Raw genomic sequence first — 17460 nt, 5'->3', positions numbered from 1 at the left:
AAAAGGCTGCCAACAAAACACAACTCTTTTTAACTGCCTTCCTTCTAAGCACCTCTGTCTCCAGCGACAGGAATGAAATCCACCTTCAGAATGCAATAAACTTATGACTTCCAACTGCAGGCATCCCCACAAGGAAAATCACATTCTTGTTCTCAGACACCAAAATATCTCTACTGTCATAAATCCTTCCTGACAGCAATATCTGACAAACAATGCTTTTAACTTATGCTTTTCCTACCCTAATCACAGCTTTGCTATGTACACCAATAGACTTTGAGATGCACTGGTGCAAGCTAAGCTCAGATGCATATACCTCAGGCACACATCTTAGTTCTCATTTGCAGTGCTCATTGCAAACCATTATAGCACCTAATTGAAACAAATTTATCCTATGAAAGTTCATCAATCAGTAACACATTTCAGAATAAAAATCCGGAGAAGCATACACAGACACTGATTTTCCCAATTAGAAGGACAGTTACTTATTAAACTTTTCATCTTCTTGCTAATTAAACCCTGCATTTTATATAGTTTTGGAACATCTATTTATTCCCAAGAACAGGTGTGTATTTCAAGCAACATACTCATGAAGAAAAAGAAGAAGAAGCATCTCTCTTGCCTTATAATTTTGCATAGGTGTCTACATACACAGTAGTGAGAGGAAAACAAGACACACTACTGTTAAATACTATTAGGGCTGAAGAAGCAAGAGAACACACTCCATTTGCCTTTCAAATGTAGATTGTAAAATGCTGACTTGTAGTAATTTGTAGTTCTGGATCCTGCTACTGTTCACTGGTAAATGCATCACAACCACACAACACGTCAGCAAGAAGCAGAAACATCTCTGCTTTTTAAAAACTGTACTTGGACAGTCACAAAAAGAAATTCACAACTGATTGTCCCATATTAAATATTCAACCACTTCTAATGAAAGGACAAAGCCTGGAGTTTTTGTGAGCTTCAGCTCATCCATCCAGTAACTCAGCAAAAGAAATAACACAAACTAATCAGACAGAAATATTAAAATTAGTAAGCCTGACTAGCTTATTTAAAAAAAACATAAGTCACTTACAGAACTGGATGAACAATCAGCTCTGGACTATAGGATTTGATTACTGTTGCTGCATCTTTGGTACAAAACACATGGGATAAATCTGCACCCTAAAAAAGAAAATTTGCAAACAGTATTATCAAATTTATACTTAATAATAACTTCATCATTCCAAAGATTACTCAATTAATAATTCAACTGAATTCTTTCTCATCAATAGTTTGAACAAATTTTATTATGTGTCTTCTATTATGACAGACTAGTATCAAATGTTCTGTTCTTTCTGTGTCTAACTTCCAATATAGTTTTTTTTCTGTTTCTCACTAACAGGATGACTGAAAATACAAATCTCAGATTTTTATTCACTTGAGGAATGTTTCTCATCTGTAGATGAGCAAAGACTACAATGTCTCATGTAAAAAAGAACACAGATGAACATGAGAAAAACTACATAAGAGAGTCATAATGCTACTCTAACCTACTTGTAAAACACAGCTATGGCAACCCATGAATACATTTCTAGTCTTACTGTTTTTACTCAATGGGCCAAATTCATACAAGAAAAAGGCTGGCACAATATCAGCAACATACCCTATGTTAAATAAACATTGAAGCTGAGGAGTTGATTCTCAAGCTTCTGCTACCAACTCAAAAAATCAGAATACGCATAAAATTATGTAAGCAGTGACCAGACCAGTGATCTTGCATTGGTCATGCATACTGAAATTTCCCAGTATTAAGGAAGTGTCTTCTCTGCTTTAGTACTCTACATTTAACGTTTCAAGCTATTCTGACTGTTTATGTGCAGATACAACAGTCAGGAATCAAGTGACTTCAGTAAGGAATCTCCTAGTACTGCCACTGGATCTGCACATAGTGGCCAGAAAGCTGAGTGGCCTTGGGATCTTGTAATAACATGGTTTAATAACATCATTTCAGTTTTAAATCTTTGAGGGTTTGCATCCTGAGGGAAAAGGTGGTTGGAAATATCTGGAATGGTTATCTATGTATTGAGAGAAATCTTCAAAAAGAAAAGCATACACAATGAACTGGCACACTATATAGAGCACTCTGAAAATTAGATGTATTACGTAAGCATGACTTGTTTACATTCAAACAATCACCCTGTATTTATGCAGTCTGTTTAGCTGTTTAATATGTCAATAAAATAAGAAAGTTCATGCTTGTAAGAAAAATAAAAAAAAATTAGGAAATACTTCTTCTGAAGGTCAGAAGGCAAATAAAATCTGCTATTAGAAATTACACTGAATTCCACCCACAATCTTTAAACTTACAGCATGTAAGAATTTTACTGGGCTAAAGTTTTAAGTTTTAAAAGAAAAACGCAGTTATCCTTCAACACAGTTATCCAGGTCCAGAAAAAAATCCTGAAAAACTCACTATAGCACGAAAATGTAACTTTAAACAATCTAAGGTTATTTTATTGTGCAGTTTTGGAGAAAATATTTCATCAAGTCTTGAAATTTCCTATCCAAGTCCCTGAAACTGTCAAATTCTTAAGCTATTTCTAACTTCACCTTACACAAAGAAAGGAAACACAGTGAATGAAATAAAGTAAATGACACATTTACAAAGTATTTCTACAAATTCTGGGCTAAGGATTTTGTTTGCTCAAGAGAAGACCTTCTAGAGCTCAAGGTTCATGTGCACTACAGAATGTATGCTATTTTAAAAATGACACCTAGGCAACAGAAATGATAAAAAGTTCATTTTGAACTTGTATAGAAGAACACTTACCACTTTGAGAGCTGTAATTGCAGCAAAATATGGTGCTCCAGTGTACCTAAAATGAAATAAAATTTAGATTAGGAAACAGTAATGAGATTAGATAACGATCTTTCATAGAAGCATTTACAAAGATCATGCCATAAAGCAGCAAAATTTTCTCAAGTAACAGAGGCAAAACTTTAGAGACAAACAAAACAAGAGCCAAAAACTGTTTGCAAGCTAAATATGGGATCTGTGACCTGGATCAATCCCATCTGGCTTTAGATGCTTAACTAAAGTGCCTAAACTGTGATTCCAGATGTCCTAAATTCTCTTTTTAAAGACTGAAGAGAGAGATATGAACACAGTCACCCTCCAAAGGCGCTTACTTCAGCCAAGAGGTAAGAACCTATGACCATTAGCTTCTAACTCCTGGCTATTTGACCCAGCTACAAGAGAGCTCCTGTTTGCTCTTTATGGAACATTTATTAATGGCAGATTTCCAAGAGTAGATCTCTCTTACAAGAGAAAGATGTCATCTCTCTTTCAAAAGGGGAAAATGAAAACTAGGAAGGTGTAGTGGCTCATTCAAAGTATTGTGGCCAATACTGTTTCTAGGTCAGTGAAGCATTTAACTGATTTATGCAGTACATCTTTTCTCCCCTGAAATAGGATATTTCCATTACTCCAGTACATAAAACAGGGTATTGACAGAATCTAGTGAACAACAATATTTATCAAAATAAAAAGCCCACAAGAAAACATAACATAAGAAAATACAGACACACAGTTCCCAAGAAAGCAAAAAATCAGATGTGCCACTGTCTTACTCTACTCATTCTAAAATCTCATCATGGAATAGGAAAAGACTAATACTGAAAACAGAGAGTTTGGTGGTCAAAAAAAGACAGAGAAGGTAGACACAAACAGCATTTTAATTTCTTGTAACATTCAGTATCAGAACTCTGCAACATATCTGCAAGGCACCATGTTCTTTCCTAAGTATGCATGGTCATGATGATGGAGTATTAAAGCTCTCTGGAAAACTGTGGTTTAAGTGTAAGGTCGTTAAATGGCTTCTACAAGTAGTTATAACATCCTGAAGCTTTATCAGAAGCAAAAATCAAATTTCTATTTAACTTACTCTCTACATCCTCCAATAATGCCTATACGACCATCTTGACCTTTATGCTTTTTCCCTGTCAGAGGAGGGATCACGTTGCGCACCAGCTGAAAAATATTCTCCATATCCTTCAGAGTGTGTGTTCTGTGCAGTGAAAAAGATCTCTCTATAACTGAAAAGAAGAAAATAAGTATTACTTCAAAGAATGTTCCTTCTTAAACTACTGCCAAGCATTTCTTTTTAGCACTCATGTACGCTAATATAATCACACAAAGATACACAAAGTGACATACTTCTCAAACCCAAATGCTTTGTCACTTGAAGGCCTTTAGAACAGTGAGTAACTAGGGAAGGTGATGATTATAAAAATGCATTCAGGATCTGATGAAGAGAATATTTTCACTGACTGTTCACAGTCCTAATTTAGAGCTCAGGTACAGAAAGAAACAACAACTCAGAATACAAACATTTTGTAACTAGAAATACCTTCTAAGTTCAGCCTGAAATCAGTTCCATAATAAGGCTCGACTGAAATAGGAACACTTAGTAAGTACTAAACACATCCAAACACAGCGCAAGCACAAAGCAACTGAAACCAAATTTTAAATACACACCCTACCTTATATTTCGCTCCCCCTCAAAGACTTCCACCTCTTAGCAGAATCAGGGCCTATCTCCCTGCTTTTTTATTTTGGTAGGCGGTTACAAAGCACAGTGAAAGTCTTTCTGTAAAACTATACTCCAACGCACTAGATGCAAACATCACAAATATTACACAACGATCATTTTTAGCTGTAACACATCTCCAGATCTATGATGCAAAGCTACATGTCAAGCCACATACTAAAACAACTGCACACTCAGTAGGCTATGTAACAAATGACTCTCAAAAGGCTACAAAAATTTAGGAGAAAAAATTCTTTCAACAATTACAGCTAGAAAGAATTAAAACATTTACCTAACATGGGAAAAAGATGAAGATCACTACTTCTATCAACAATGTGTTAACCATAAACTGCATCAAATACACTAAAGGAGCAAGTTCTTAAAAGCTCCTCATTACCTGTGAAACTCTGTTCAGAAGAGTGGCTTATTTGAATGCTAATACCAGTGTCCTAGACCACAGCCATGCTTACTTTCTTTTTTACAGATCTTCTAAAAAGCTTTCAAGGAACTGCTACACATGTATAACATAATTATGTAGAAAATAACTCCCATGATACCCCTTATTTTCAGCTGTATAAAATTCATTAACGCCATCCCCCAACTGCAAAAATATAGAGAGAAAAGAAGGGGGGGAGGGGGGAAAGAAAAACTGTTCCAGAAATACTGGACATAATAAGGGAAAAAAATAAACAAGAAAATTCCAAATCTGTGTGCTATCAGCAAAATGCATCTTTTTCTCTGTCTTCCACAGAATCTAAACCTAAACAAGACATGATAATCTTCAGTAATAGTATGCTTTAGTCTTCAATAATGATAAATACTCCTGGCTGATCTTCTGGCTTTTGAACACAGGCATCCCACTCTTACTGAGAAATAATAAAAAAAAAGGGGGGGGTGGGGCAGGGTGGAGGGCAGAAAGGAATGAAAATTAAAGAAAGAAGAAACCCCACAACCTGTTTTGGATTATGGTCAAAATAGCACTGCAGTGACCCAGAGGAGACCAAAATGCTCATCTCCTCTGAAAATAGGGCAGATTATTTTCTTTAAATCACACTTCATACACTCGCTGGTCTTCAACCACACAAGAATATTATATAGCTGGGAACCCTGAAAAAGTGCAGTGTTGTCAAGAAGGCCTGTTTATTTGCTGCTGGTTTTTGTTCATGTGTGACTATAAAGTGACTATATAATAAATGGAGAGAAAACAGAGAATCATGCAAAAAGCCATTCTTAATATAGCCCTGCTCTACCTACAGAATCACTACAGCATATTCAGCTCTTAACAAATGAAATCTTAATTCCTTAGAAGATGTGTTGCCTGAAGCATTATGTTCACATTTTAGCATAAACACTTTTTTACACCTTTGCCAATTAGAAGATTAGAATTTCAAACTGCTCCTGCCAGAGTTAAATAAAAAAAACACGCATTTTTGCACAGTGCAATATAGTAAACCTGTATTATGAAATCCAGCAAGAAAAACTGAACCTCAGTTTCAGGTTGTTACACATAATTAAGCCTTTCGGGAAAAAAACTTCTAGAAGTAATGGTTAGGCCTTTTAGGTAGCTTCACCCCAGTCTAGAACCTCAAATGATTTCCTACAGGATTTTCTAAAGCACACCAGTTTTCCTTTATTTAAAAGTGAAAACATTTGAAACACTGTACCCATTCATAACCTATGAAAATCTGCCGCCACCAGGAAATCCTACACACCAACTATCCACTCAAGAAACAACCAAATCTACCAGCCTAAACCCTCAACAGGCCTAACCACCCAGTCCAGGCATTTTACAGAGAAACAGTAACTAACACACAACTGAAACAGCCTCTCAGGCCTCTGAGAATGCCCCTTAGGATCTGGCATGCCAGATTGTTATTCAACACTGATGCTGGGTAGTTAATTTTTTTTTTCTTTTCAAACTACACTTTTCTTCTTCCCAGCAGTGTAAAATCCAGAATTAGAACAGAATAAGACTTGTTTCATTTCCACATGGCAGGCTACAATCACTAAGCCCAAATTTGACTCTAGTTCCAGCACTGATGGAGTATCCCTAATTTCCTCCTGCCCATGCAGCCTACTTCCATGTACAAAGAGACCATGATAAAGATAAATGTCACAGGCACACAGATCCAAAGAAGTCTATTAATGATTGCTACCATCAGCTTCTGGCCCATACATAAGGTACAGAAGGAAGAGTTTGCGCATAAATACCGATTCTTGAGATACTCCGCCTTTTTCTTTAAAGTAAATTCAGATGGCCATAGAATTTATAAAGAGCTGGTGTAGAAAAAACATAAGCAAATATTTTCATCTTCCATTTCGCCTACTAGAATAATACAACGTTTAATTGATAGGATTCAGAATTTTGCTGTAAAGGAATTTATTTTAAAGAAGCTAGATCTTAACATCTGACTTACTTCAGCGTAGGCAAAACTCCACTCTTTTCCCAGCCCTGAAAAAACACATGCACAGCCTTAACTTCATATACTGGGCTATGCTTGATAACTTCAACAGCAGCAAAATTTCTGCTACAAAGTAAGCAATGTTTCCAGATTACTTTCAGCAACTCTCCTACTTGCCTTTTATGTATAAAACTTCTCCTAACTTCACTGTACAAAGACATGAATGAAGAAAGAAGTTCCCAAGGTTAATAGGGTTCAAAAGGTATGATTTTACTAAAATTTGTTATAACTAATGTACTTGTATTAAATAATCAGTACAATAATGGTACAAATAATGATTTCATTTCACTTGACATCAGACAAACACCTTCACCACAGTATTAAATAATTCCAATTAGCTTTTATTTTCAAAAGCTGCTTACTACCAGTGCTTTCACACAGAAGTTTTAAAAAGAACCCTAGCTTTTATTTATGCTGTAGAAGGAAGTACCTATAGGTGGAGAAAGTGTTGCTGTCATAGCATTATAGTTAAAGTTATCCGCATATGAACGATGGTTCGCTCTCCGAGGTGGACTTGTAGGTATAGACTGTGACCTTTGTGAAACTGTAGAAGAAATTCCAGCCAACATCTGTCCCAACATCTGTAACATCTGGAGTTCTCGAGCATGCTCAGCTTCCCGACGCTTGTCCTCAATTTTGAGCCTCTGCTCTTCGAATCTGTAAAACTTCTCATCCGTATCCATGCTCTGCTGCAGGAATTTTTCCATCATTTTATCCAATGTCAAATTCGTATGGCGTTTTTTTGATCTTTTGGGCTGATTGAGAGGTGGGGTAATAGTTGGAGCATTGACTTCTTTAAAGCCTAGAGCAAGGGAAGAATCAATTATTTTTTCTGACGGAAAAAATTTTCTAAGAGGAAAGCAACAAAAAATCTCCCTACAAGATGTGACCTAACATCTCACAAAGCATTAGGTTACACTTCCTCAATGTGACCTGTATTTATCTGAGATATTTTTCTTTTGGAGTACTAACACAAACCTACAAATTTCTACCAAGTTGCAAGGGTAACAGAAAAATCACAGAGGCATTTTTTAATTGTTGTACTAAACTTCAACAATAGGAGTCTTTTTCATCTTCTAAAAAGGTTTAAGTGAAGGGTATTAAATAGTATAGCCTCGTTTGTGTATTGCAGGTAATTACATTAATCTAAATTGAGTTTCAGTCTGTTGGCATTCTAGATTTGCATTTCAAAAGAACATTAGTGTAAACAACTCTCAGATGGGGTTTAAATGTAAAAAGAAGGTTGATTAAACGTCGGCCAATTGGCTGATTCCTAAGTGATGCCAACTTCTGAAGACAGGTTCATGTTTGTATTAAAAACCTCGCATTAAATCTAGATTGAAAACAAACAAGCAATATTTCCCCTGCACCTCCACAATGCAAATGTGGAGGGTAAAGAACGTGCAGGGAAAGGAGAGGCTTTATCGAAGTGCTGTTTCTGTCCACAAGCCCGATAAAGTTAGAAGCTGTGTTTCTGAAACAACCCATGCAATTTCTTATGTAAAAAGTCTCCCCTAGCTTTCTGGCCCATCTACAACAATAAGCAGATTTTTCAGGTATTATAGTCATCATCGTTTTAATACCGATTAACAAAACTGCACACAGTCTGGGGAACGGGAAAACCCTACGGCGAGAATGATCCTTATTTTCTTGTACAATGCTACCTGACACTTTGTCTCCATAATCTCTGAGCTAGTTTTCCACGGGTTTCCCATTGATAAACAGCGACAAAAACTCACTAGGGTCCCTGTCCGCAGCATCCTCCCCTCCCCGGCATGCAGCATTCAGCACCCGCAGCAGCCCGCTCCCCTCCGGGCTCCCCGGCTCACGGGGACGCGCAAGGTGCAGGAGCGGGGGGAGGCACGGGCGGGTCTGGAAGCGCGAAGGACAGGGCAGAAGGCAGCAGGATAAGGCAAAAGCCGCTCAGAAGGGCGCCAGTGCGGGAAGCGCCGGCAGCCGGGCTGCGAGAGCCCGCGGGGCGAGGGGAGGACACCCGGCGCCGGGAGCCCAGCGGGTACTCACCGTCAGCGGGCGGCACGGGGATGGCGAAGGACGGGCACTCCACCTTGATGGGGTGGTCGGCGTAGGAAGAGCACTCGCCGGAATCCTCGGTGAAGTTGTCGCGGGGGGACTCCGGCGCGGCGTCCTCGTCCAGTCCGGCGTCCAGCTGGCGGCTGTTGTGCGGCGTGCCCGGGGCGGGCGGCGCGCCCAGCGGCCCCGCGGGCGCCTGGGCAACCTCGGGCGGCGGGGCCAGCGGCTCGGGGCCCCCCTCGGGGCCCCCCCGGCAGCTGAGGATACGGTCCATCTCGTCGTAGTACTTGCATATCTTGCGGGCGTGCCCGTTCTTCTTCAGCCCGTCCCGGGCCTGGTAGTACTGGCGCTTGAGGCCCTTGATGCGGATGCGGCACTGCTCGGGGGTGCGCTCGAAGCCCAGCTCGGCCAGGCGGCACGCCACGTCCCGGTACACATGGCTGTTCCGAAAGTTGCCGTCCAGCGCCGACTGCACGTCCGCCTCGCCCCAGATCTCCAGCAGCGCCCGCGTCTCCAGATCCGACCACAAGAAGCCCCGCGTGTTGGTAATCATCCTTGGCCGGCCGGGGTCACTGCAATGGCCGCGCACCGGGGAGAGGGAAGGAGGGAGGGAGGGAGAGAGGGAGGGACGGAGGGGGCGGAGGAGGGCGGCGGGGAGGAGGGAGGGGGTTTAATGCCCGCACGCGGCTCTCCCAGGGGGCGCCTAGGCCAGCCCCGGCAGCCGCGGTGCGGCGGGGAGCGGCGGAGAGCCGGGCCCCGGGCCCCGCATCCCGCGCCGCCGCTCGCGGCCCGACCGCCCGCACACAAAACTTTCCAGGCGCCGCTTTGCGCTGCGGGCACCTGCAACAAGAGGGGGGGTGAGGTGACAAAAAAAAGAAAAAGAAAACAGCCTCTTCCCCTTGAGTCGCCCCCTCCGAAAATGATGATAAATGAAAAACAAACAAGCGGGCACCCGGCGCGGAGCCGCGGTCCCCTCCTCCCCCTCACTCAGGCAGTCACCCGTGCGCTGCCGCTCCCCCGCCCCGGGCTCCGCCAGGAGCGACAGGACGACGGCGCTGGCTGGACTCGGAGGCTCTGCTCATCACAGTGCGCCTGCCTCCCTCCCTTCCTCCTCCTCCTCCTCCCTCCCGCCGCAGTGGAGCGCGATCCCTGCACACACACATACACACACAGGGCGCTGCAGCTCCGCTCGGCGCCTACCTCACCCCCGCGCTCCGCCGAGCGGGGCCGCGCCGCGCCAGCGCGGGCAGGGACATGGCTGCGCCCCGGCCGCCGAGTCAGCCGGGCCGGGCCAGGCCGGGCGGCCTCCCCCGCACCGGCGCACAGACGCGGCAGCGCTGCCCCTGCAGGCCGCCACAGCACCCGCGGGGCCCCGGCAGCCGCTGGCCCTGGCAGCCCCTGCGGCGGCGCTGGGGGTCGGGTCTGTGGGCGCTTCCCCCGCCCCCGGCCGTCCCTCCGCGGGCAGGTGAGCGGCCCGGCCGGCCCCCGCGGCAGGCGGGCGTGGGCCGCATCCTGCCGGGCCCGCTGCCGCCCCTTCGCTTTGGTTCTGCTCTCCGCCGGGAGCGTCACGAGGCCGCCCCCACCTCCCCCCCGCCTCGGCCCGGCCCCCGGCTCGGCGCCCTTTCCTGCCGCGGGGAAGGCGCACCGGGCCGGCCGCCCCGGGCTCCGGCAGCACCCGGCCCGCCCCCGCCGCCTGCCCGGGCCGGCGCTCCGAGGTTTGTACCTTCGTCAAGGCGCAGCCAGAGGGCCGCGGCCAGCGCGGCCAGGGCGATGACAGCGCCCCGTGCCCACATCCTCGCCGGGGACACGGCAGGGCCGCTCGGCTCTTACCTGGGCACAGCGCGGGGCCCCGCACAGCCGCTGCCCAGCGCGCACAGCTCATCGGCGCGGCTTCGCCTTCCGCCTCCGCTCAGCTCCGCGCCGGGCCGGGCCCCGCGGGCGGGCCGCCCTCCTGGCACCGCTCCGCGCCTCCCCGGGCGGGGCCGCCGCCGCAGGCTGTGTGAGGGCCCGGCCTGGTCACGGCGCGTTGGGGGTGTCTTCCCGGCCCTTTAACTGGCGGCTCTTACAAACTCTCAGGAATTTACCACGCTGCCGGCGTTTCACGCTCTTCCCATCCCTCACCTCGCCAGGTGTTTCTGAGAAAACTCCTCATTTGCAAGTGTGATTTGCTTCTAAGGTGCTAATTCTTGCTCAGATACATCATTTCCCCCTATACACAGCACTTGCCCTGTACTCCACTGGCGAGGCCACACCTCAAGTGCTGTGTCCAGTTCTGTGCTCCTCAATCCACAAAGGACACTTGAGGTGCTGGACCAAGTTCACAGACCAGAAACAAAGCTGGTCTGGAACACTAGTCCTGTGAGGAGCAGGTGAGGAAGCTGGCATTGTTTAGCCTGGAGAAAAGGAGGCTCGGGAAAGACCTTACCACTTTACAACTATCTGAAAGGAGGTTGTAGCCAGGTCAGCCTCTTCTCCCGGGCAACCAGTGACAGGACAAGAGGACACAGTCTTACACTGGGCCAGGGGAGGTGTAGGTTGTACATCAGGAGGAATTTCATACAGAAAGGATGATTAGACCTTGGAATGGGCTGCCCAGGGAGGTGGTGGAATCACCATCCCTGGAGGTGGTTAAGGAAGGACTGGATACGGCCCTTACTGCTGTAGTCTGGTTGACATGTGTGATCCTGTGATTTTACAGCAGCATTCCATTATTATTTCCTTTAAAAGACAATTGAGCTGGTGAAACTACCATTGGATGTTCACCTCTGGTCCTATGGCACCTGCTTAATCTAAACAATGAATCAAAATGCAGCATCACCCTGGAGAAACTTAATAAGATTACATGCTTGAGAAATCTGAAATGTTTTTAAAAGCTCAAAACAGCTGTAATTTCTGCTCGAGGTTCCTAGGTATTTAAAGAAAGAGTAGTGTTACTAACTCATAAAAGCTTGTAGCCTAACTGGCAGTAAAATGTCAATGTTTGAATTAATATTTTGAAGGGGTGAAGACAGACAATATTTTCCTTCCCTGTGTTATATATAAGCTATGGTCAAACAGACCTGATGGTGTTACCTGGACCAAACCCAAGCACGAGATATTGATGTCTTTCAGCTTCAGAAGCATTGCTTAAAACAGCCATGCTGTCTGCAAAGTACAAGACAGACAACCTGAACTTTTAGTGACCCAGGTTGATCAGTAACCCATGTTCCAGAGCAGGACCTTGGATACCCGATGACTTCACTGTCAAGTATTAACTTATTTATTGAAAAGTTGCTCTTCTATAGGTCCTGGTATCTGGTGTGATTTTAAAGCCAATACCAAGTCAGTGAAAATTTCCCTTCATTCAGTTCAGCACAAGTAAAGCTTTTCACCCTCTGATTTTCTGGGTGGCAATCCAAAAGATAGATTAAACAGACATTTATTTCGCACATGAATTTTAACACAGGAAAAAAATGTTGAACACCACATTTCATACACTCATGTTTTGATTCCAACTGGAAGGTTAATGAATGTGTAGATTCTTATAACTCCAGCACTGATTTAATGTCTGGAAGAGAAGGGGGATAAAATAATGTGGATTTTTTTTCATCGCATCAAGTGTCTCCACCAAAAGCATGTCTTGTGCCCAACAAAGGAGAAAGCAAGAAAGATACAATTGTAATGTTTTTTGCTGAGTTCTCTGGTTTCCTTTGTAGCAGAGATGGAAGGGAGTTCTGATGCTGCAGCCCCCGCGGAAGTTCTTTGTGGAGGACCCAATTCTCAATTTGTGTGTAGAAGGAAATGTAAAGGTATCTGTGGGCTTCCCCTACACCACAGTTCTTCAGCCTGTTATGCACAGCTTTGTTGTGCGCAACAACTTGTGTAAAAATAGGAGTGTAAAACCTTTGAGCAAAACACGTTGCCACTCCTCTGACATTCTCCTGCCTTGCATCTAACTCAAGGTACTTTATTCTGCTTTAGTACTGGCTGCCACTCAAGCTCTTGATCTCGACCTTGAGTTCCAGCATTTTAGCCCTTCTCTAGCTGCACTGTCATGGCAGCATATTCTCCTCATTAGTGGATTAACTACTGTAACCTGTACCTCCCCTGCTACCTACTCTTTTTTTGTGTGTACCTACAGAAAAGAAGAGGCATCAGTAGCCAGCCTGTGAATGTCCTACTGCTGCAAGATAGCCGAGAGCTTGGAGGTTTGACTTTGTAGTAGATGAGAACAGTCACTGACAGCTGGTGCTTGCTGGGAACAGTATGATGAGGGATGGACTGTAAGCTAGATGTCCCTAGGTGGAGACCCCAAAATAGTGACCATTCAGGACCATCTTTTCTTCTGCAGGTTCCTGATGAATCTCTGTTCTCAACATCTTGGCTCTTTGCTTCTGATTGCTTTGTACCCACTCAGCACTTCAGTCCTTTCCATCCATTTGCTAACTGTTGCACAGCCCTGCCTACCAAAGCCATTCCAAGGTGAATGTGGACAGCAGGTGTCAATAGCAGAGTTTGCAACATCCTTTGACTGCATTCTCTCCGCTCAAATAATTGACAGCTTGTACTGGAATCACCATTTAATATCATAAATATTACAAATGTATCCTTGTCAACATATGCATATTAATAATTGCAATAGGAGGTTTAAGCATACATGTGGAGAAAGGTAATGGAAGAACTCAGAAGTAATAAGTAGCTCTAAATGAAACTCCTTAAAATATGACCAAGGATTTCTTTGTTCTTGCAATGGGAATCTGGAAGCACCTTCTGTTGTGAAAAAGATAAAAGAAGTCTTAATTTCTTTTGAATGATTACCTAGCTAAATTGCAGCTGTTAGAATTGGTAGTGGTAATAGAGGAGGCAAAAATGGTATAGGTGTTCTGATAAAAAGAGGGCCAATCCTGCAGGTGTTATTAGCAGTGCTATTTACTGTCATTAAATTGGGTGGAATGAGCATGTTTTACACCACTAATATGTTTATCTTAATACAGGACAAAATATGGGTATTATGGTGTAAATTTTAGTTTGTTTGATGTCTCTCCAGGCCACAAAGAAACTAGGAACACCTAAAGCTAGAGTAATTACTCCTGTCACTTCACTTTGTGTACTTTTATATTCAAGAAAAAGGATAGCAGCAAGCAATTGACAGCAAGCTGTTAGAAGAAAACATCAACATGGCCTTGGTTTCCCTATAAAGTTTACTAAACAGAAATGTTGTATGGCCTGAAGAAGGAAAAGAGAACTGTGTATGGAAAGAAACATACCCACACCTGATTAAATTCTGTGTTAAAAGTTTGTCCCTACAGCTTCTGTGATTCTTCATATTCCTACCAGGGCAGTAGAGATATTATCACTTTTAGATGTACTCAGTCTAATAATATTTGTGAAGCCCTGTGCTTCACTGAATAATTTTTGTTTTACCCAAAGTGAACACTCTTTGCTGAGTGTTAATGGTGAAAAAAATAACCGTGAAGGAAACAATAAAGAGGATGTTTCTGGTTTGTACTCTTCTTAGAGCAGGCAATAAGAATGATCTATGTAGTGCAATAGAAGTGAAGAGGGATTTTTGGGCTCACCCAAATTCTTCAAACAAGCTCCTGACATCTAGCGCAAAACCTCTTAAGCAACAACCAAAATGTTAAAACAAATGGCCTCTTTTCCAATAGGGAATGAAGAGACTCTCAGAAACTTACACAATTTAGAACACTGCTATTATTATGAAATACACCACTTATATAATTTTTTTACTGTTCAGTAATGTCATTTAGACATGTTTTATTTTAGTTGTGTTGTAGCTGAGCCTGAAGGTTTTTGCCTGCGTATCGTCTTACCCATTGTACATATACAAATGTCAGCCCCTTGCTCAAAACTCAGTTTTATGTGCATTTAAGACTCAGAATGATGGACAGATTTGTAAAAAATAAATCAGTTTTACCTTAAGCGGTACAGCTCAATTCAATCTTGGAAAATCATACTGCATATTGAACATGACTGCTGTATTCACAAAGGGATTTGAACAGTGAGAGGTTCCTCTTTCAGGGACCTTGCTTTCTTTCCCCCCCGCCCTATAATGTGTTGCTAGTTATCTCATAGATCCAGCATATGAACTTTAGCAGTTGTGTCCCTAGGTTTCTCTGAAGTCTCTGTAGTTGCTTCCCCTGCAGCCCCTAAGGCTTGCATTTGTAGTCAGGCTCAGATTGCTGTAATGCCACGGGTGATGTCTGCCTCCAGTTGCTTCTGGAGCTGTGCATAATCTTGTTGCACACAGGAAAAAAGCTGTAGTTCTCTTTCCTCCCTGTGAGAATTGTTCCTATTACACATTCCTGAGCTCTCATATATAGAAAATATACTTTAGTCCTTAATATGCTTGCACTTCAACTTATTAGAATTAAACACATGTACTGTACCCTGGTTTTGGTTACTAAATTCAACTAAACTAAGCTAAATCTTCTACTTCAAAATCAGCACATATGCATGTACATTATTACTTCCTGTGATTGCCACAGCTGTGTAAGTGTATGGGCAGCAACAATTCATTTTCTTCATGCCTAGGCCAGCTCTGCAAGTTCCACTTGGATAATTAATCCCATTGTGGGAGGAGAAGGTCATATAAAACTAAAAGCTAAAATAGGGTAAGAGGGTGGATATAACTATGTGGTTATAAAGATGACACATGAAAATGATGATTTTCCTTGCTGTATGGGACTAGCTATCCCACTATAAAGCACCTTTATACAAATACAGCAATAGATTTGACATGTCAGAAGTTGAGACAGCAGGGAAATTACATTGCTTTAGTTCTATCACAATAATTAAAATAGGACCTATTTTACTTGAGACAAGCCCCAAATAACATATGACAATAGAAAATTACTTCATTTGGCAAATGGTTTTCTACAAAGAAGCTCATCCTTCTGTGTGAAGTAAACTTTTCAATCGTCCCCACCCTTCCATTTTCTGTCCTTCATTACTCTTAACACCCTTCCGGAAGCACACACCATGTCAATGATTCCAGTTCTCCTACTAGGACATTTTCATGAGGAGTAATTAATGAAGGAGCAGTAAAGATCAGAAGGGAGGAGAATGTTGTGTGAGGGTGTGGAAAGGAAAGCCTTGATAGGTGACTCTCCAGGTCTGCCAGATGTCATGTGTCAGGAAAGAGGATGTGTGGCCAGAGAGGAAGGGAGGCAGGTAGTCCTTCTTCCCTGAGCTCCTGCTGTCACCTCTAGGTTCACATTAAGAGTTTAGACAGCCTATGCCAGGGTCACCACTCTGTACTAACCCACCTCTCCTGCACTCTCCCACCGTCTTCCAGTGTCTTCCATCAAACCCAAGTCTCACTGACAGATTAAATTAGGACTAAACTCTCAGTGAGTATCCAGTTAGGGAAAAGCCTCACTGCCCTGAGGACATCCTGCTGGTTCTCCCTAGCTTCAGACCTTTTCCCCCATGCCTGTCAAGTCTCACCCCCTTTCCTTGCAGCTGTACTGTGGCTCAGCACTCGGTGTCAGCTGTCCCCAGCCTTCCCATGCCATGCACTGAGGCTGTCCACAGTGACCTTCTGCCCCCATTCTCCCTGTGTGAGAAGCGGCTCCTGCTGCTGCCAGCCAGGGAGACAGTCTGCATTTCCTCAAAATCCACCCAGGCAGGATCCTGATGGATGGAAGGAGTTGTGTGTGGTGAAACTCTGACACCTTAGCAAGAAATAACCATGCCAAGTCCTGGTACTGTGGTGGGGGAAACTGTGACAGAATGACAACTGGAGTGTCTTTGGTGGCCACATCTCTGCAGGGGATGCAGAGCTCCAGTGAGGGTGAAATATCATTGTGCATCACCTTCAGCCTGCCATGTTAGCTGATCTCCTATCACACTAACCCACCTCTTCAGCACTATGAAGATGGGTATCCCCTCTTTAGTGATACATTCTGCTCCCTCAGGCTAGCACCCCTAACACTGCATCCCTACTCTCCCCATTCTTTTCACTTGAATACTTCCTTGTCCCACTGTAGAGCCCACTTTGATGGCTGCTGTGTGTTTGCTTTTGAGAAGTGGATCCCAGCACTATGCTGAATGTGAGGGAAAGGCACCACAGCTGGACACTGAGCCTCCCACACTTCAACCAGATTGCTGAGCATTCCCAAACAATACTGCATGTGTCACAGGTGAGCAGTTTCTGCAACTGGTAACACCAGAGGGCCAAATCTGTAAGATGTCTTTAGTCCAGTTGTCAGCTGGTGAGTTAGCTGCTGTAAAAACAAAACTAAGACACTGCCTTCTAAGTGGCCATAAAGGCTTTCTCCCATTATATGGAAGCCAGATTATTGCTGAACTTATTTGATCCATTCATAGGTAGTAGTAAAATATACATCTTGCTCAGTAGAAACTCCATCTGATCTCTGAGATATGTTGACATG

General features: G+C 43.6%; 1 protein-coding gene across 3 annotated transcripts in view; it reads right to left on the bottom strand.

Moving 5' to 3' along the window:
* The window catches only part of NAXD (NAD(P)HX dehydratase), a 51774-nt gene extending 40792 nt beyond the window's left edge, over positions 1-10982 (bottom strand). The window contains exons 1-6 of one of the 3 annotated variants that reach the window (XM_083883181.1): positions 10895-10953; positions 9056-9636; positions 7464-7835; positions 3927-4077; positions 2813-2858; positions 1076-1164 (exon numbers count right to left, since the gene is read on the bottom strand). In XM_083883181.1, the coding sequence (XP_083739307.1) occupies positions 1076-1164; positions 2813-2858; positions 3927-4077; positions 7464-7835; positions 9056-9617 (1220 nt within the window). In that variant the 5' untranslated portion in view covers positions 9618-9636; positions 10895-10953. Of the gene's footprint in view, positions 1-1075; positions 1165-2812; positions 2859-3926; positions 4078-7463; positions 7836-9055; positions 10273-10894 lie in introns of those variants that run through there. The other 2 variants (XR_014592443.1, XM_083883182.1) reach the window with 2 other exon arrangements.
* Between the last annotated feature and the right edge of the window lie 6478 nt (positions 10983-17460).

This window comes from Zosterops lateralis (assembly GCF_965231275.1).
Source record: "Zosterops lateralis genome assembly, chromosome: 2".
NCBI lineage: Eukaryota > Metazoa > Chordata > Aves > Passeriformes > Zosteropidae > Zosterops > Zosterops lateralis.
This window is presented reverse-complemented; position numbering and strand designations above follow the sequence as displayed.